The sequence below is a fragment of the Podarcis pityusensis genome (genome assembly GCF_964106645.2).
Source record: "Podarcis pityusensis genome assembly, chromosome: 5".
In the NCBI taxonomy this organism is placed as follows: domain Eukaryota; kingdom Metazoa; phylum Chordata; class Lepidosauria; order Squamata; family Lacertidae; genus Podarcis; species Podarcis pityusensis.
In genome coordinates, this window is record NC_138032.1 from 15,076,175 (window position 1) to 15,096,798 (window position 20,624).

General features: G+C 43.5%; 2 protein-coding genes across 3 annotated transcripts; both read left to right on the forward strand.

The window, feature by feature from the left end:
- The first annotated feature begins 3,721 nt into the window (after positions 1-3,721).
- EIF5A2 (eukaryotic translation initiation factor 5A2) lies at positions 3,722-13,466 on the forward strand. 2 transcript variants are annotated; one of them, XM_081008354.1, is made up of 5 exons: positions 3,722-3,907; positions 6,545-6,734; positions 8,067-8,171; positions 9,320-9,451; positions 10,398-13,466. In XM_081008354.1, exons 2-5 carry the CDS (start codon positions 6,570-6,572, stop codon positions 10,455-10,457), a joined length of 462 nt encoding a protein of 153 aa, XP_080864480.1. In that variant the 5' UTR covers positions 3,722-3,907; positions 6,545-6,569; the 3' UTR covers positions 10,458-13,466. The 2 variants fall into 2 exon arrangements, with proteins under 2 accessions (XP_080864480.1, XP_080864481.1); XM_081008355.1 differs by lacking the exon at positions 3,722-3,907 and adding an exon at positions 4,041-4,417.
- A 1,108-nt stretch (positions 13,467-14,574) lies between these two features.
- Positions 14,575-19,429, forward strand: RPL22L1 (ribosomal protein L22 like 1). The gene is made up of 4 exons (XM_081008358.1): positions 14,575-14,632; positions 16,369-16,461; positions 17,049-17,170; positions 19,101-19,429. Exons 1-4 carry the CDS (start codon positions 14,624-14,626, stop codon positions 19,243-19,245), a joined length of 369 nt encoding a protein of 122 aa, XP_080864484.1. The 5' UTR covers positions 14,575-14,623; the 3' UTR covers positions 19,246-19,429.
- Positions 19,430-20,624: the final 1,195 nt, after the last annotated feature.

Genomic DNA, 20,624 nt, shown 5'->3' on the forward strand with positions numbered 1-20,624 from the left:
CCGCATACAAAGCAGATGCTGTACCACTAAGCTGTGGTCCTTCCTCAGATTAATACATGGGATTGCTCCTGGATTCAACATTGTCATGGAAGTCACAGGCAGTCTAAGAGGCCAAGAGTGCCCTTTTTCCAGCTCTAGCTGGTTCACCAGCTACGGTCTCTTTCTGACAGAGACAACTTGGCTGCTGTGCTCCATATTTCAACTTCCAGATTGGATTACTGCAATGTGCTCTTTGTGGCACTGCCCTCGAAAATGACTTGGAAATGGCAGCAGCCAGAGTACTGGCTGGGGTTCCCTCCAGCTCTCATATAACCCATTTTAAACCAGCTGCACTGGTTGCCAATTCGTTTCTGGGCCTAATTTAAGGTACACACTTTAGTCTTTAAAGCCCTAAATAACCCACTGTCTTCTTCTTTATAGGCCCTCTCAGGTATTAAGACTAGGGAAATGGGCTACATAGAAAAAGCAAGTACTCAGTTCCCAAAATATTCAGATTCTAGAATAAAAAGTCATTTTTATGCAGCCTCGGTTAGATTTTGTTTTGCTTTTTTCCAGGGTGTTGAACTGCTGAACTAGTAGCAGAAAACCCAAGATTCCAACCATTAATTTCTGCATTTTGAAGTGGAACAGACATTTTTCATTTCACTGTCCCTTTGAGGCTTTCGTGAAGTTTGAATGGCTTGTTTTGTAATCTAATTAAGCATCTGCCCAAACTACTTGCTTACATCCAGCACTGCTGAACATTAGTTGGCTGAAATAAAAGGTTATTGCCTCAATTACTTTGCATTTTCAGTTCTAAATGGTCTTCTGTTGTTTCAAAATCACCAGCACCATCTGCTGAAGGAAATCGTGAAATACACCCCCCCACAAGATTGTAATTCTGGCAACTGCAAACCAGTTCCTCTGAGGGGTTTAATTCACTTCAGTTTCCAGCAGGTTTTGAGCAAACTATGAAGCTGGGAAACCATTTTTGTTATGCTCTAATCACTAATGAATTTCCCTTTTGACAAGAATTAAGGTTCTTTTTAGAGGACTCATAAATGTGACATGCATGTAATAGGAAAAGCTCTCAGGTAACATTCCTCAATCGAAAGCTTCAATACTTTTAGAAATACAGTACCCCTAGAGTTGGTAGGGTCCCAGCACAGCTGTGCAAATCCGCCTGCAGTCCTAAACTGATTGAGACTGCATATACACCACATACTTACAAGCACATTTGAAGCAAAAAAAAATCCTGGAAACTGTAGTTTACCTATAATAGAGCTATAGTTCTCAGCACTCTTGACAAATTGCACTTCCCAGGATTCTCTCGGGGGGGGGGGGGGGATTCCTGCTTTTAATATATGGTGTGTATGCAGCCCTACAATCATAGGAAGGATCTTGGAAATCATCTATTCTATGGACTACCTCATTTCAGGATCTGTAATGCAGGATGCAACTATAGCGGCCTCCCCAGCCTGGTGTTCCTTCTGAAATGATGAAGCTGAGCTCCAAGGCATCTTAGGGGTCACAAGGTTGGGGAAGAGTGCCTTAAGGAGTTGGGAGTCCTCTGCACACATATCCTAGGACCTAGGCTTATTTAAGGCTTAAAATGTGGCTTGGAAGTTAGGGCTGGGGAACCTGTGGCTCTCCAGATGTTTTGCACCACAATTCCCACCAGCCAATGGTCAAGGAAACTTATAGTTCAGCAACTACTGTATTTTTTGCTCTATAAGACTCACTTTTTCCCTCCTAAAAAGTAATGGGAAATGTGTGTGCGTCTTATGGGGCGAATGCAGGCTGCGCAGCTATCGCTGAAGCCAGAAGAGCAAGAGGGATCGCTGCACACTGATGCCTCTTGCTCTTCTGGCTTCAGGGGTAGCCACACAAAGCCTCTTGAGCGCAACGGGAGTGCTCCTCCTCAAGAGGCTTTGTGTTGCTTTTGCGAAGCCTCTTCAGGGTAATGGGAGGAACGCTCCCCCTGCCCTGAAGAGGCTTGGCGCGGCTATCCCAGAAGCCAGAACAGCAAGAGGGATCGCTGCTTTCGCTGCGCAGCGATCCCTCTTGCTGTTCTGGCTTCTGGGATTCAAAAATTTTTTTTCCCTTGTTTTCCTCCTCCAAAAACTAGGTGCGTCTTATGGTCTGGTGCGTCTTATAGAGCGAAAAATACGGTATTTATTTGTCATGAACTTATAAACTGTACTGTCATAAAACTATAAGCAAGGATATATCAACAAGAATAAAATCAACAAAAGATCCATCAAATGTACAGTGAGTCAGACTCTTGCGTTACCCAAGGGGCTCGCTGTGCACATTATCGTCTTCTTCACCACTCATTGTCTGCCACCCCCCTGAGGAGAAAAGACAATCAACATTCCCAGTGGGCTTCACTGACCTAAATTCCCCTTTTAAGTTTCAACTCAGTGGAGTCTGGTGCAGCCCAGCACTTGACTCACACCCCCTTGGTTTTTTAAATGGAGACCTTCCTAATCTAACTGCAGGAGTAATTGGGGGAGCCAACAAGGGGTATAAGACAGACTTCTGAGGGAGCCTGTTGTGCGAGGTAAACACTTAAGCAGACAGGCAAGCTAAGCACCTGTGCAAATTAAGTAACCACTATATTTCTTTTGAGTACAGAGATAGAGAGATGTTAAGTTTTATCTGTTTAAAGCATGTTTAGCCTGCTCTTTAGTCGACTCACACCCCAAGCATGGCTTGCAAAAATAAATAGTAAGGGAGTCCCTGCCCTAAAAGTTTTATGAAAGGAATGACACACAAGGAAAATAGGGTATGGGGGAAAGGAGCAAACTTAGGCACCAGTTCTTATAACTGATTAACTTGTGGGTGTGCTCTTTAACGCTTTTAGCCTAATTTTATAGTTAATTGAAAAAGAAACACCAGCGCACTTTCTGCCAACGAAGAGTTTGGTTAATCCCAGAATCAACCACCAAAGTCCTTGTCCTAGTGGAATCCGTTCAAGCAGAGGCGGCCTCTGGCCAGGCACCCACAAAGTTTATAGGCACTGCTATTCAAATGGTGCCTTGTGATCGATTATGCAATATTTTATTCAAGTTGGCACCCTACCTCTGACCCAAGAGTTGCTGCGTGCGTGGCTATGATTATTAAGTTTCTATGCCGCTCTTCATCCGGTGATCACAGAGTTTAGAATATAAAAAAACCAAAAATATATAACATAGTAACAAAATTACATAACATAGTGGGGTGTTTTTCTAACACTATTAGGAACCCTGAGCTAGATTAATGTCCCCAAACGTCATGGTTTGTGCCAACCTACTGACACTTCACAAAGCTTCTTAACCATTTTCGTATGGAAAAAAGATGGGGTGTTGCTGCTCTCCCAATCCACTAACTACCAGCACGCTTCAACACAATGCTGCGCGCGGCAAGAGCCCAGGCTTTCTGATCCAAGCCGCTTTCCGTACCGCTTCCGGGCAAAGCCAAGCACATGCTACGAAGCGCCCACACGTGTACGAAAACTCCTGGCTCAGCCGCGAGTTGGCGCAGGCAGATGACGATCACAGACGCCGTAAAAGTGTAGACATCCAGGATGCGGAGGGAGGCGGAGGCGGCGCCGTCCTGGAGGCAAAAGCCGTCACGTGGCGTAGAGACCGGCGCGTAGGTCCGGGCTCGCGCCTTGCGTGGGTGGGGCGATAAAGCGGCCAATGGCGAAGGAGGATAACCTGTACCCGGTGTGGGCGGGGCTGAGGGGATTTTCTTCTCCCCTCCTTTAAATTTGGAACGTACGGCGCGCGCTCCCTTCACGCCTAGGGGGATTCCCCCCTCCCCTTCCCGCTCTCGCGCTCTCTCTCCCTCCCTCCTTTTCTCCACCCACACGCCTCCCTTTACGGCTGCTCTGCGCGTGCGCGTTGCTGCGACGCTCTTCTAGTCTTTCCCTGCGCCGTGGGAGGTAAGTGCTGGCTCCTGACGCGGGTGCGTGCGGCGCCCCCTCCCCCCCCCCACGGCTTAGTCCCTCCGCTCAGCCGTTGGAGCCGTTGGCGGGCCGCTTGGAATCCTCTCAGGCCAACGGCGAACCGGGCCGGACTGGTCTGGTGCAGACCCGGGTCCGAGGCGGCCGGCGCCTTCCCCTCAGGCTTCTCCCCGGCGCCGCCTGCTCTTCCCACGAGGCGGCCATGCGGGGCGCCTCCCTTCGCGGGAGCTGGGGGGACTCGGGGCTGAGGAGATGGAGGAAGCGGGGGGCGGGGGCTTGAATTTCCCAGGCCAGCGGATCGTTTGCTCAGCTCTGTTTCTCTCATTACCCGCTCTGTGAGGAAAACCATGTTTAAATTGGCCTGCTGACTCCCCCCCCTCCCGCATAATAACGGTGTATTCCGCGGGGAAGCAGCGGTGTCCTCCGTAGAGTCGGATGGGGTCCCCAAGGGTCATCCATCCCAACCCCTTTGCCGTGCAGGATAGCCAGGTAGATAGCGTTGGGCCTACACCACCTCATATCACACACACCGACCAACCTGGTTAGGAGCTGTTCGCAGTCCCGGGGGGGGGGTCGCAGCTTCTCCACCCATGATGGCCTTTTTGCTTCTTGGTCACGAGTGTTTAGAATTACCCAAGAAGGAAAGGCAGCCATGTTGGTCCCCAAGAAAACGGCTAGAATTCATAGTCGTCGACGTCTTTGGCGATCACTCGTAGCTGAGTAACATTGTCTTCCATAAACACGGTTTTAACAGTGAGTCCGTACGTGACTGTGGATGCCAATTCTAGGGCCATCTCCATTAGGACTAACCAAGATGAGAAAACGCCCTACTAAGGATACTGCCCTATTGCGGATTTTGGAATGTGCTTTTGGGGTTTAACAGGTAGAGCTCCTTTGGCCATTGTTTTCCCACACTGGTTTCCGCTTTTGGTGGCTGGGTAGGTCAAATCGTGGCCCTGTGTGCTCAGTGTGTGTGAGAGAGAGAGAGTAAGAGAGTGCACACCTACTAAGCTTCCTTTTTCCTCTTAAGAATTGATGTGTAGGCTCTGTCCAAAGGTCGTCTAGTCAAATCTTCCCATACCTAGTACACCATCCCCCTCTGTTGAGCAATAGTGGGTACCCAGATACCTTTAAGATGCTCACAAACTCTTCCTGAGAGCAATCCCGTTTGTTATGCAGGGTAAAATAAGCTCTGTATCTGTTCAAATTCCATTCTCTTGTGAGAGTTTTAGTGATACAGCAGCCCCAGCTGCTTTTGCTTCAGCTGCTTAACGCCTATCTGCTGCATTCCCTACCAGTCATGGTACACCCTTACAGCTTTTAGACAGTGATGAAACAGGTTCCTGAGATCACCAAATGATAAGTAGACTTGCTTCGGTTGCCAGAATTATGAACCACCACAAAATGCCTACTGTAAGCACCCTGTATTAGTTATCCCTTTGCTCTTTCACATCACCTCTCCCCATGCACTTCATTTCTGGCTTGAGGGGAACTGCTGTGATTGTAATATCATGAAATGGCTGTAGTTGTTGCCAAAAAGGCACTTCTGAGAGATGCGATTCTTCATGCTGCTGCAACCATCCTGTAATAAGAAGCCCCATTTGCTGGTAATTGCTCAGTTGTATACTTCACCATACAATCAGTGTGTGGGGGAAACATGTTACAGTTATAATTGCTGTGGTGTGTAAGGGTAAAGGGACTTCTGACCATTAGGTCCAGTCGCGGACTCGGGGGTTGCGGCGCTCATCTCGCTTTATTGGCCAAGGGAGCCGGCGTACAGCTTCTGAGTCATGTGGCCAGCATGACTAAGCCGCTTCTGGCGAACCAGAGCAGCGCATAGAAACGCCGTTTACCTTCCCACCGGAGCGGTACCTACTTATCTACTTGCACTGTGACATGCTTTCGAACTGCTAGGTTGGCAGGAGCAGGGACCTAGCAATGGGAGCTCATCCCGTCACGGGAATTCGAACCGCCAACCTTCTGATCAGCAAGCCCTAGCCTCTGTCGTTTAACCCACAGCGCCTGTAGTTCTCACCAAATAGGAGCTGGCACTTGCCACTGTGTTCATGTTTGAGTCGAATGTGGGACAGTAGCACTTAATCTTCAATAATCCCCCAAAATGCTATTCCACAGCTTCAGAAACCAAATTTATAAATCTATTGTCTCAGTTTATAAATCTTGTAAAATTTGCATTTCTTATAAATCTTGTAATTATAATTTTGCATTCCTTGTTACAATTGTCTCCTGCAACTTTTCTCTCCCTCCTCTACCCGTGTCCTGGCTGAGCCATAACATGGCAGTTGGGACCCCTGAGAGTAAAATATTGCCCGTCCCATCCCATACTGCAGTCTTGAGCTAGCATTTTTAGGATGTGTACTCAGTGACCACAGGGGACAGCTATTCCATTTCACAACTCTGTCGTACTTGCAGTGAAGGTGGAGAATGTTGATATGTTCAATGCTGGGCTGAGCATAGTACTTTCTGTAACATGCTTCATTATATTCGAAGTATGGTTTGTGTTCATCTGCATATCTATTTATAACACTCTTAAAGATACAAGTACTTTATTATTTAACTGATACATGAAATAACTGAATTTATTTCTAAATTTTATAGTATTTGCCAGAACACACTACATACTATGGCTGATGAAGTTGATTTTACCACTGGAGATGCTGGTGCTTCTGCCACCTACCCTATGCAGTGTTCTGCACTCCGCAAAAATGGCTTTGTGGTGCTGAAGGGACGTCCCTGCAAGATTGTAGAAATGTCAACTTCGAAGACTGGCAAGCATGGTCATGCAAAGGTAATTGCTTGGTAGAGCTTTCTTGAGTTTTACTTTTGTTCTGGTATGCCAACATTGCTCTTCAATGAATATTAGTTTACTAATATTAAACATTAACATCAGATTTGCCAGGTCCGTGGCCCAGTCTTACTTAACTTTCACTATCTGTCCTCTCTTTGTAGTGCAAGTCTAGCTGGCTGTCCTAGTATAAGGTTTCTGACTTGGGTGGCATTCTCTGCTAGGGGAGAGCATGGAAAGTGAGTCCCTCAATATAGTGCACACTGTTGGTTAGTAAATTTGCAACCTCTCTAAATACCTTTGTCTGAATGATGTATCTGATTCCAAGTGGTACGACTGGTTCAATTCAGACATTGCATTCTTATTCTCCAAATCATGGTTTGGAGGATTACAAACATCCTGGAAGCTCATACGCTCCTCTCTAGTTTTGCATCACAAATGGAGGGAATCTGATGGTGAGGGTGAGAAGGGAATCAGTACAGATCTGCAGCACAACCTGGTCCTCCCAGGTTTGGAACACGCTGGCATTAAGCTTGTGAATTTAAGTCAGAAAATTGAGGTAGCTTGAGTTACTCAAGCCTCTCTTGGAGCTTGTGTAATTTGTATCTAAGCACATGCTTAAGTTCAGAACTGTCGCCATAAGCAAATATGATCTTGATAGTTCTTCAGTAAGATATCTCCTTGGTAGAAGGAGTCTTAGAGGTGATGGGCATGCATAGATGACTTGAATCTAGGCAGTTAGCATAGAGGTTACATCCAAACATCAATTTAAATGCTAACTTTTGGTTACAGAAAACTATGTCTCAGAATTCTAAGCTGTTTGTGGAGGTGGGTAAATCATTCATGACTTTTCTCTCCTGAAGTAAGATACTGTACTGTATAGGCTAGCCCAGCCTTTCTCAACCTTGGGTCCCCAGATGTTGTTGGAGAAGAACTCCCATCATACCTGACCACTGGTCCTGCTAGCTAGGGACGATGGGAGTTGTAGTGTAGTTGTGTAGAGACAACTCTTCCCAAAGCTCAGTGCCTCCTTAACTGGTTTTGGGTCGGGTCAAATGTTGCTGAGGGCTGCCAAAAACGGCTTTGAGGGTCGAATGCAGGATTCAGGCCATGTGTTTGACTGTCTTGTTCTAGTCAATGATAGACTGTAATTTGAGTATCATTATATGTGACTTCTCCTTACAGAACTGTTCCAGCTTTAGTCTCTGGGTGGATGCAAATGAATTACTGTTCATTGCTTTCTCTTTCTTCCCCTCCCCCCACCTACCCCAGACTTTGTTCTTGGAACATACTGTTCTTGGTAGCCTAAATATATGTGCATGAACATTCTCCTAGGTCCACCTAGTTGGCATTGATGTGTTCACTGGCAAAAAATATGAAGATATTTGTCCTTCCACTCACAACATGGATGTTCCTAACATCAAGAGGAATGACTATCAAGTAAGTCTACATTTTAATCTATACAAATAGAAAGTCCCTTCTGGGCATAGCCTGATGTCCTATGAAAAAACTATGCTTCCTTAATTAAAATGCCACGCCTTAAACTACTTAGCCTTCCAAAGGACCCATCAAAACAAGCTGGGTTTTGTACCTCTGACATCTCATTTCCAGTCAAATACTTAACCCTTAGTGCAGCCACCGGACAACATAAAATGCCATCATTAGAGGGAGTGGAGAGATTATTACAAATGCCATCTAATCATCATTATGAATTGATTTTGTAGGATGGAGGCCACCTTGAACATGCTAATAGAAAAGATGGGATACACATACACTTAATAAAACAAGTGGCCCTAAATATTCGCCTTGTGTCCAGACTAAGATGAATTGTTTCTGTCAGACTAAAAATTTTGTGCAATTTTGTTGTGCAGTTCCTTGCCTTGATGTATATGTTTAAATACAGAGCATAGTGTATGTTAGCAGAACTATCTTCAGGTACTTTGCAGCATTATGAAATATCTCATGCTGGGTTAATATGGTAGCAATTTCTTCAATAGGCTTTGCTATAAAATATTCAGGAATATTTGAAGCAAATTACATTTGCAGAACATCTGCCAATAACAATATTTGGAACCACATATAAAATTAATTGGCAGTTTTAGATCATCTTACTATATTTTTCAGTTTCAAAACTGCTTTTGCTAGAAAGTGCTACTGAATACAGCATTTTTAGCTTTATCCCTTTAGTGACTAAAGCTGTGATTCACACTGAATAGATCTTGAACTAAAAACTGTTGAAACTGGGTTCCGTGTATTAGAAATGTGCAAGGTTGTTCTTCTGTAACAGTGGCTCTCAAACGGTGTGGTGTGCCACATTGATATAGTAGGAGACAATGGCAAGTGTGGCAGAAAGATTCCAGGACAGTCAATAAATATAATATGTGAATGATTCATATTCTCATTCACATTGTTTTATACATTTTTATTCTGAAAGTGTGGTCCAGAGAAAAAAGTTTTGAAAACCACTGGTCTATAGCAATCAGAAGCAAAATGCTAAGTTCAGAAAGCAATGCCCATATGCCAATACTTTTGACTGAACTTCATTCAATTATGAATAAAATTGAATTGGAATTGTTAATTTCTTGCAGCTGATCTGTATACAGGATGGATATCTTTCTTTGCTGACAGAAAGTGGTGAAGTTCGTGAGGATCTGAAGGTGCCAGAAGGTGAACTAGGCAAAGAAATAGAGGGGAAGTATAATGCAGGCGAAGATTTCCAGGTAAAATCTGAGGTTTGAAAAAGTCTGGGGTTTTATTTTTCTTTTGACACGCAAGTTACCTTGAAAGTACTTTATTGCTGCTAACAGTTGATCTAAAATAACTTCCTGGGCCTTATTTTAATGGGGAGAAAAGAAAGGGGGATAAAGTGGAATTAGTTTTCTATTCTGAAATAATAAGTGGCTTATCTCTTGTAATTGCAGTTGGTTTTTTCTTCATTCATATTATTTATTATACTTTTTAATTGCTTACTAACTGAAGGTCTCCAAGCAACTTGCAACACATTTAAAATAGAAATACATTATACCTTCAGAGCAGAACGTATCAGCCATGGGAAGCTTTGGCATCACACTAGTAACAAAAACCAACATGTAAATCTAGTGGTTCCTAAGTAGCTAAGTACTGTAGACCGCCTGTTTCTCAAAAGCCAAGCCAAGGTCCCCCTACTTTTGAAAATGTAATATTTGTTACGTCAATAGTGACACCATACCCCGCAAAATGTCCCAGCACAACTGTGATGTGCGTCTTCTAAACAAGAGTATAGCCCTAAAAAAATGAGATGTCCCGAGCAGTTGATGAGCCATGGACCCCCTGGATAGGTTATGCAGACCTCCAATTGGGAACCACTGTCTCATTTTGTAAGAAACCTGGTGCCAAAATAATTACATAGAAATGATATCAGTGCCCTCCTAAACTAGATGATCAGGATAAGTTAAAGTTATATTCCTCAGCTTGTCTTTATTATAAATACTTCCTATTTTTCACCTGAACTCAAGCTACTATTATGTTAGATTGGCTTAATTATGTGCTTTGTGATTAGCTTTTTGCTGGGAGGTTGACTAAAATTGGAATACTGGTGCTAGAACCCAACTATTGCCATCACAACACTTGTTGTAAATGTAATAGCTGTTTTGTGTATCCTAATAATGCTTTTTCTCTCTCCTTTAGGTATCAGTCATGTGTGCAATGAGTGAAGAATGTGCTGTAGCCATAAAACCTTGCAAATAGGACCATCTGGATTTGAGCAGCTGCTCATATCTCAGCAACTGCAGATTTCTTATTTTAGTTCTAATTATCACCAAAGCTATAACCTTCACTAGCAACCTCGTGTCTTTGTTTGAAAATAGTGCTGGCTAATGTTGCAAGCCATTTGGCAATATTAAAATTGCTGAAGTTCAAGTGCTTACAGGAATGGCAAGGCAGTCAAAACTGTCATTTTAGATCATGAGGTATTAACTAGTATGCTTTGCTCGAATGAGACTGTATAGCAGTGCCAATACCAAGGTAGTACTAAGTTTGGGTTTAAGTAAGAATAGTGTTTAAATACAACATTTTAAACAAATGCGAATAACCACTTTTATCTTAAAATATGGTGAAATGTGGCTTGCACTGAACTGTGAATAGTCATTGAGCTGGAAACAAGGGAACTCATGTGATCAAAATGCCAGTGCTGATGGCCATGTACAACAAACTTATATCTGTAGTCTTGCTGGCTGGCTCACTCTTAACATGTCACCATTTGCCTGTGATGCAAACATCCAGAATATTGGATGCTTTCATACTCTGGTTAATAGTGCACAAAAGCTTGGGGGTGGGAGGGAGGGAGGGAGAGGAGATTCACTAGAGGCCTTTGATTTCAACATGGAGTTCAGCCACTCTTCTAGTTTAAAAGAAGGGAATGCCTCAAGTGTTTCAGTATTAGGCATATTTGTTTTTGATTTTAACTCTTTAGTTTTGTAGCACAAATAGACTTTTTGACTTTTTATTAATGGATCAAAAGTGCACATACTAGCTTGTATAAAGGCTTAATATGAGCCTGGTTTCACGCAACTGAAATTAGGTCATGGGTTGTACAGTCCCAAAAAGAACTATGACAGAGTGCTCTATCAAGTACAAGAACTTCAGCGCTGTGTTAAAGGGTCACTTTGACTCACAATCTACTTGTGCAAGACTTGATTACACTGAACAGGCAAATGCCTAATCGCTAATAGACAATTTGTCTACATGACCTTCAACTTTGTAAGATCATGCTTCTGCTTCATTAGCATTTTGCGGGACACCAACTTAACTTAAATTTGCCTTAAATATTGGTAGCAACTGACTAACTTGAACTAGTGACTGGGTTCTTAAAACGTGCTTAGTTCATTACTGGCAGCTTTTTGTGTGCATAGGAAACAGGATTTTGAGCTTCAGTTAGGAATATGGTTGCCCTTTAATCAGTGAAGTTAGTTAGACAACAGGTGTAAATGAACTGCATCAGGGTCTAATGGTAGGCTCTATATTATAAGTATCTATGCAGAGAAGGGGCACAACGCAGATTGATTTGGCAATAAACACTCGAACAAAGCACAGTCTTGATGTGGTAGTAAATAACTACATATTTCAAGATCCAGGGCTACTGGAAAGCTGAAGGATTTTAGCATATTTAGTCTAATCATGTGAGTGTTCCTAGATAGTTGATTCTCAATATTCATGGTTTGAATGAGAAGTCTCAGTTTGAAACATGGACTCAGCTAGTATCATTAGTCATGAATGTGAACAGTTTTGAGAAGTAAACTGGTGTCATAGTATCTGAAGAGTCCTACTAACATCTTAACTGCTTGCATCATCTTAAGGACGTATGCAACTAAAATGTGTAGAGGCAGATGGCTTTTGGAAATGTGTTACTGAAGTGCCCTCTTATACTTCGGAAAACATACTGTCTTAATTTCAACTTGACTTTTAGCAATCTGGAACCACAGAATATCTAGACTAGATGGGGGGGGGGGAATCTGCTAAGTAGATCTGTATGGCACTCTTTTGCATACAGGTTTTGCAATGTCATTTCACCAGTAAAAACTACAGTATTTACAATAAGACAATAGCAAAGCCATTTCATTAGTAGAGAGCAGTCTCTACAAACCCACCAGGTTTACAATAAACTAACTTTGCTAATAAAAGCTTAATACTGTATCTTTCAGGTTACTTAAGCTATTTCAGGGTAATCATGTTTCTCTAAATTCACTTTTAAATGGTTTTTACTTCATAGTTGGAACAAATTGTATTTTGTTGGAGCAGGTGGAAGCTCTTCTAACAAGCTGTAAGCCAAAATTAAGGCTGTTGATATGAGCAACTCAGTCCTGCTGCTGTTCTGTAATGGTGCAAGCTTTCTTGTTTGGGTCCATTGATGTTTTGTTCAGTGTGCTGTAGGTTCTCTTGCCTCAGATGTTAGGAACTTCTTTTTTAAAACCCAACTTTACCTCTTGATGTGTTGTTGTGTCTTTGTTCAACAAAACCACTGCTAGTTGAGCCATGACTTGAATATACTCTTCTCAGGGCTGCTCTTGTGAAGAATTGAAAGAGCTTAAGTTGATTATTTTAACAAAGCTGCTTGAAAGTCTTACAGGGTTTTGTATTCCATAAATTTATAGCATGCCTATGATGCAAGTAGAGTTCTAGTACATTGAACCTTAGTCTAACACAGTCAAACATTGTGACCAAGCTATTCTAGTGACTAGATGACATGTTTGACTGCAGTAAGCTTTAAGTATGGAAATGTTGGCTGTGTCTGGAAACTTTCATAGAACAAGCTGTGCTTAAACATTTTATCCTGTGTAAAGCATATGACTCTCGTACATTATACTCACATTTCCACAGTACAACTCGGACAATGATCTCTGTGGCTTTTATTTACATTGTTTTATCTAGGTCTTGTAGTGAACGCTCATGATCAGTGACTGTTACATTAACATATAATTGTAAACAACGTGTGGGGAGAAGGGGTTTTTGTATTTGCCACATACGGTAGCTCAGACAAGTATGCAATATACCTACTGGCTAGCAAATGGATGCAGTGTTCATTGTACAGGAGTGACTTTTGACTTTAAAAGCAAAACTTGAAAGGTTTGTATTTTTTCTGCATTTCTGTAATAGCGTATTCATGTGTTAAGAGTTCTTGGCTTTTAACGACTGTTTTATTGAAAAGTTTGAATTATGATTTGGATCACAAATGAGAATAAAGTTTGAACCTAAGTGCTACTCTCTTGACTTTTTCCCCTACAGCTGCTACTAAATGCCTTGTATATGCACTTCCACAGATTATGAATTCTATAAGGATATGGTCGTACTGTAGTTTCCTTATTAAGCATACATCATTGATCACAATCTCACTTGAAAAGGAAAGCTGCTGTGGATTGCCCAATAAAAACTGACCTGAGCAAATATATTTGCTTGAACAGCACGAAGGTGCCCAATATTTCTCCCATTGTAAAACAAGGTTGGGGAGGACCTGACACCCAAAAGCTAAAACTGATTGATAATATCTACTGCATTGCAAAGAGGGGAGAGGTTTGGGGTTGGAAGGGGCTTCTTGAACCCCTGTAATGTAGTCCAGTTACTTCAAAGGTGGGCAGAGATTTTTGGCCAGCTAGTATTTGGGGTTGTCATACATCCAGAATAGTTTCCCGGTGGAAATCAGTCAAATATCCAGGAAAATCCTAAGCAGGAAACCTTTTTCAAATAATAATAATTGTGTTAATTTATTTTGGTTTTGATTTGTTAATTGGAAATTTTTTTAAAAATCCGGATTTTCATTTGAAATATGGCAACCCTAAATAGTACTTGTCTAATTGGGAAGCGCTTTTCCAATAATAGCTTGCTTGCATTAAAATGCGGGGTGGGTGGGTGTGGTGGAGCCTTGCGGCATTTCCACACAGAGTGTGGTTCCAAAAATCCAACAGCAATTGTAGGGAACCTTGGGAAGAGGTGTCGCTCGGAGGTAGAGCCTCGCTCGGCATTCAGAAGGACTCCAGTCCCAAGCCTCTCCACCCGGGGCTGCGTATGCCCTCTGTCTATTGCCCTGGAAAGCTGTTTCCAGTCGGTTCTTCCTCGCGCTCCTTGGGTTTCTTATTTTTATTGATTAAAATTGAAAATCCCCCAAAATAAAGAAGCGCCGAGACACCAGGACCCGCCGGCCGGAATCTGTATCAGGCAGCTTCCGGTGTGCGCACGTTACCGGAAACGAGCGGGCGCACGGCACCCGGAAGTATTACCCCTCTTCCCTGATCCGAGCGTCAACTCTCTTCCTCTATCCCTCGAGCGTGGTCCACGCTGTACGTCATTGCGTCACGGCGCGGGTATCTATAAAAGTTCGGCCGCGATGCTTCCGCCCTCCCTTTCTCCATTGCCTGGCCGAGATGGCGCCGGTGAGTTTCTGAGCCGGGCGGGCTGTGGCGCGAGACACGCGTGGGTTAAAGGAGGGCAGGAAGGCTTCCCTGCTCCCTCCTCTCTCCCTCGCCTGCTCATTTCCCACACACTAGTAAGCCTTGCAGGGCTGTTGGGAGGCTGCTGTGTAGCTGTGACCCCAAACCCCCCTTACCTGGGAGTAAGCCTGTTGAATTCAGTGGGATTGCCTGTCGTGTTTGGTACCCTGAGTTCATGGGCGCCACACACGTTTTGCAAGATCACGTACATAATGCGAAATAAGGTCTGGAGGGCTCTTGCGAAGAACTTTCTTAACTCATTGCCAATTTTCTAAGGTACCTCATTCACGTCGTCGTGCTTTTCGGGGATGGGTTCTTAATCCTCTCACGCAAAGGGAGATGTTGCAAGATTGCAATTTGAGTTCATTCTTGATCATTGGACTCCGCAGTCTGGGAGTCCAGCAACATCTGAAGGTCGCCCAAGTTTGCTGCTCCAGCAAAAATGCATAGGACATCCATAAAGGGACATAAGAAATCTTGAAAAGCCCGTGGATAAATAAATGTCAACTGGCAATAGTAAATGATGAGTGTCCCCAGTTCTGCATCTTGTGTATTACCACCGCTTAACTTTAGGTATACAGTGGTACCTCAGATTAAGAACTTAATTCGTTCTGGAGGTCCGTTCTTAACCTGAAACTGTTCTTAACCAAAGGTACCACTTTAGCTAATGGGAGCCGCTGCTGCACAATTTCTGTTCTCATCCTGAAGCAAAGTTCTTAACCTGACGTACTATTTCAGGGTTAGCAGAGTCTGTAACCTGAAGCGTCTGTAACCTGAGGTACCACTGTACATCTTAACATTAGGTATACATCAGAAGAATGGGGGGGGGGGAGCCCAGTGCTATGATAGCCACAAATGAAGGAATGACACTTAATCCTGGTCTTCCATAGCACTTAAGTCCAACCTCCCCCTCCCAGGAGTTATTATTTATTAAATTTCTATAAACCCTTCATCGGAGGATCACAAGGTACCCTGAGGTACACTGATCACAAGGTGGTTTACAATATGAAAACACAAAAATACATAGTAACGTAACCAAATTCCCTCCCCCTCCTCTATTTAAAAGACCATAGTGTTTAATTAGCAAAAATTCAATGTGCTGTACATCCTTCTTCCTCTCACTGAATCCCCACAAGAACACTTAAAAGTAGGTTAGGCAAAGAGGTAGTTACTGGCCCAAGGTCACCTAGTTAGCTTCATGGCTGAGTGATGGGTTGACCTTAATCTCCCATATCCTAGTCTAGCATTCTAACCAATTGACTGCCCTGATTGGACAGATTCTGCCACCTCACAGGTCCTGGATATGGGCCCTAGTTGGTGCTCGTGGCAGAAACTGCTCTTGTTTGTTAGGCGCAAGGTCCTCCGTTAATTTAGTCTAAAATAGGGTAACAAAAAAAGTTGTCCCTAGCCCTTTGAGAGGAAAGCAAAGTTGGCTATTAAAGAGCTGTTAATTCTTGTGCTTGGCTTGCACCGTTGTGAGGGTAGGTGATGAAATTTTGATTGCTAATATATTTTCTGTGTTAAGTGAAAGTTACTGGATAAAGAATATTGGTTAAGTAGATAAATATATTAAGGCATGTCTGATATATGAGGTATATATTTCCTCTTGACTGTACTGATCAAAGGTAAGGATCATAAAATAAATACTAACTTCAGGGGCATGTTTGGTTTTCTTTTAGCAAAAGGACAAGAAACTGAAAAAATCAACTTGCAAGTATAGCCTTGACCTCACCCATCCTGTAGAAGATGGAATATTTGATTCAGGAAATTTTGTAAGTAGTTCTGCTGTTCACACTTCTTTGGTCATGTTTTAATGGCAACATACATTGAAACTTAACGAAGGAAGCTAAAAAATTCAAATGCTTGAGGTTTCTTTTAAAGGAAATTAAGTCTGTGCGTGATAAATAGTTGTCCTTTAGTCAAATCAGCCTATGGGTAAGAATTTGACTCCTACAACTGTAAATCATTACCAGCCAATTAATCACATCCTGTTTTAATTCTTACTGCCTGCAATTACCTTTGCTTGAGCAGGGAGGTTTGGATTACAGACCTGGATGGGATAATTATTTAGCCTGGCTTAGTGACTATCTTAATCATAATCCAGATGGATTCCATACCAAATGACTATGTATCTTACCAATGTTTTGGTATCTTAAAATAAATATATATAGAGAGACAGATATTGTAGGTTATGAATTACATTAATAGGAATATTTCTATTCATTTTTTATGATTCTTGCATGATTTATTTGCATTCTGTGACTGTAATAATGGATTTTCTGGCTAGGGTCACTTCCCTAGTTCCACATCTAGGGCACCATTCCCTAGTGTTGCATTTTTTTTGTTTTTCTTGAATTAGGAACAGTTCCTGAAGGAAAAAGTTAAGGTCAATGGAAAAACTGGAAACTTGGGAAATGTCGTTCATATTGAACGCTTTAAGAACAAAATCACAGTGACATCTGAAAGGCAGTTCTCAAAAAGGTGGGTGTTCTTTATTTTGTGTGGTGGGCTTTTCTTTCTGATTTTAGCTCAAACCTCAGGACACGTAGCAAGAATTGTAAACAAATTTAAAAAGTGGCTTTAGTTGAAATTCCCCAGTTAAGCTAACCTGAAGTAACAGCATTTGAGGCTGTTTATTATCTCGTGTCTTTAGCATGTGTGTCTGTGCCAAGCGGACACTTGACACCTAAAGACTATTTACAGTTCTGTTCTGGAATACCAGCTTTTGTAAGAGACCTGGAAGACAAGGTTGGGCTATTTAATTTGCTCAGCTTCCTACAGTTGATTTCTTAACTAGTATTATATATTTGAAAGGAAGCTAATGGATTTCACTTGATTTCCAAATATGTGTTCTTGGGTTGTTGTTTTTGTTGGAAAGGGGTGTAATATTTTGGCAATTCCTGGAGTGGCCTAGTTTTTGCCTACTCAATTGGTCACTCATAGGATCATATTAAACTGTCCCATACCAAGTCAGACCATTTACCTTTTTTCAAAGCGGGCCAGATTTGATGCGCAAGGGCCAACCAAAGTTGTTGAGCTGCCACAGGGGCGGGATGAGGCCCCCAAAAGGGACTTTGGACATGCCTGGTCTAGGCTGATGGCAGCAGCACTCTGGGGTTTCAGAGACTGAGGCTCTCCCAACCCTGTCCAGAGATGCTGAGGGTTGAACTTGGGACCTTCTGCCTAGGGGGCAGATTCTCTACTACTGAGCTATGGCCCTCATCCTTTGGTGAATTAAGTTCATCTTTTAAGATATAGGTAAAGGGACCCCTGACCGTTAGGTCCAGTCACGGACGACTCTGGGGTTACAGCGCTCATCTCGCTTTATTGGCCAAGGGAGCCGGCGTACAGCTTCCAGATCATGTGGCCAGCATGACTAAGCCGCTTCTGGCGAACCAGAGCAGTGCATGGAAACGGTGTTTACCTTCCTGCCAGAGCGGTACCTATTTATCTACAGTGGTGCCTCGCAAGACGAAATTAATTCGTTCCGCGAGTTTTGTCGTCTTGCGATTTTTTTCATCTTGCGAAGCACGGTGTCGGGAAAGTTTTGGAAAAGCTTCAAAAATCACAAAAGTCTTTAAAAACCTCAAAAAAGGCTACCACACCGCGTTCTATGAGTTGCTCCTCGAAGTCAAGTCGCAATTGTATTAACGGTGTTAAGAAAAAGGAAACAAACTTGCAAGACGTTTCCGTCTTGCGAAGCAAGCCCATAGGGAAAATCGTCTTGCGAAGCAGCTCAAAAAACAAAAAACACTTTTGTCTAGCGAGTTTTTTGTCTTGCGAGGCATTCGTCTTGCGAGGTACCACTGTACTTGCACTTTGACGTGCTTTCAAACAGCTAGGTTGGCAGGAGCAGGGACCGAACAATGGGAGCTCATCTCGTTGCGGGGATTCGAACTACCGACCTTCTGATCGGCAAGCCCTTAGGCTCTGTGGTTTAGACCACAGCACCACCCGCGTCCCTCATTTCATCACATGTAATAGTATTTATATAGCACCTCAGAGATTCAGATTTTTTCATATAATTCTCAGCCTTTCAACAATCTTGTAAGGTGGGTCTGCTTGACCTCCTGGTTGTAAATGGGGCAGATAACAGTAGTGGCTTGCCTAAGTCCATTCAGTGAGTTCACAACAAATTTCAACTGGGAACTTTCTGGTTCTGAGTTCAGTTCCCTATACATGTCTATTCAGAAGTAATCCTCATTGGGCACCATTAAAATTTCTCCCTTGTCTATAGAATTGCAGACTTAGGTGTTCTGCTAGACAGGCTACGTCTTAAGGGTCAGCTGCTCAACAAATAATCATTGTTGCTTTTCGCAGTCATCGACTGCTGTCTTGTATCACGTCTTTGTAAACGCTTGTGATCAAATTACATCATACGCTTAAAACCACTTGGCCTTTTGTGTTAAAGGTACCTTAAGTATCTCACAAAGAAGTATCTCAAGAAGAACAATCTCCGTGACTGGCTACGCGTGGTTGCGTCTGACAAGGAGACCTACGAACTGCGTTATTTCCAGATCAGCCATGATGACGAAGGGTCTGAAGCCGAGGAGTAGAATAAGCTTTTATGTGGAGCATTGTCTTCCCTGGTGCACAGCGTGTACACATGAATCATCTATTTATGAGAATGAAATCATTTATTACCAAAGAAAAATTGTACACTGACTTTACTTATAGATTGCTGTGGGCACCTGTTGTGTTTCAAAAGTTTCATTAAAGGAGACTCCTGATAAATTATAATCTGCAGTTCTCTTGTGGACATGACATGAGGTTTTGCCTACCTCATGGGGGTTGACCTGGCTTGTGTGACGGAGACCTGGGTGTGCGAAGGGGAAACTGTTACCTTACGAGAGATGGCCTCAGATGGCTAGAGCGAGTATGGCGGGGTGCCCGTGACGGAGCCCCAAGAACATCTTATAGGGTTTTTATGAAAACCTACAAGATGGCAGTGAAGGCCGCTAAGAAGTCCTACTTCTCGGCCTCCATTGCCTCCGCTAGCTCTCGCCCGGTGCAATTATTTAGCATAATTAGGTCTTTAACATCCCTTGAAGGACAGCCAAATTTAAATAACAATTTGACACACAGCTGTGAGGCATTTGTGAGCTTTTTTGCGGAGAAGGTCCTGTTGCTCCGCCATGACCTCCCTGCCAATTTGGATACAATAAAGGAACTGGAGGCCCCTCGACTGTCCTTGGGTCCAGTATTGGACCATTTTGACCGGATATCCCTAGCCAATGTGGACAGACTCCTCCGAGCTGGAAAGCCCACCACCTGTCCTCTTGACCCATGCCCGTCTTGGCTGATTAGAGCGTGTCCAGATGAGGTGCGGGCCCCCCTGGGTGATATCATCAATTTGTCCCTTGGCACCGGGATATTCCCAGGGGAACTGAAGGAGGCAGTGGTGCGCCCGCTCTTTAAGAAAACATCATTAGATCCCTTAGATCTATATAATTACCGCTCGGTTTCGAATCTTCCGTTCCTGGGTAAGGTGATTGAGAGAGCGGTTGCTGAACAGCTTGGTAGGTTTCTGGATGAAACATCGGCTCTGGATCCATTCCAGTCCGGCTTCCACGCTGGTCATGGGACCAAGACGGCTCTGGTCGCCCTAACAGATGATCTCCGCAGGCAGCTGGATCGAGGCGGGTTGGGGCTGCTGATTCTTCTAGACCTGTCAGCAGCCTTCGACATGGTCGATCACAAACTCCTGGACCACCGCCTTGCCGACGTGGGGATCCAGGGCACAGTCCTTCAATGGCTGCGCTCGTTTCTCTCTGGTCGGGGACAGAGGGTGGTGCTTGGGGGGGAATTGTCATCGCGCCACTCCTTGTGTGTGGAGTGCCTCGGTGCGATTCTCTCCCTGATGCTTTTTAACATCTTTATGCGCCCCCTCGCCCAGCTTGTCTGGAGTTTTGGGCTCGGTTGCCATCAGTATGCC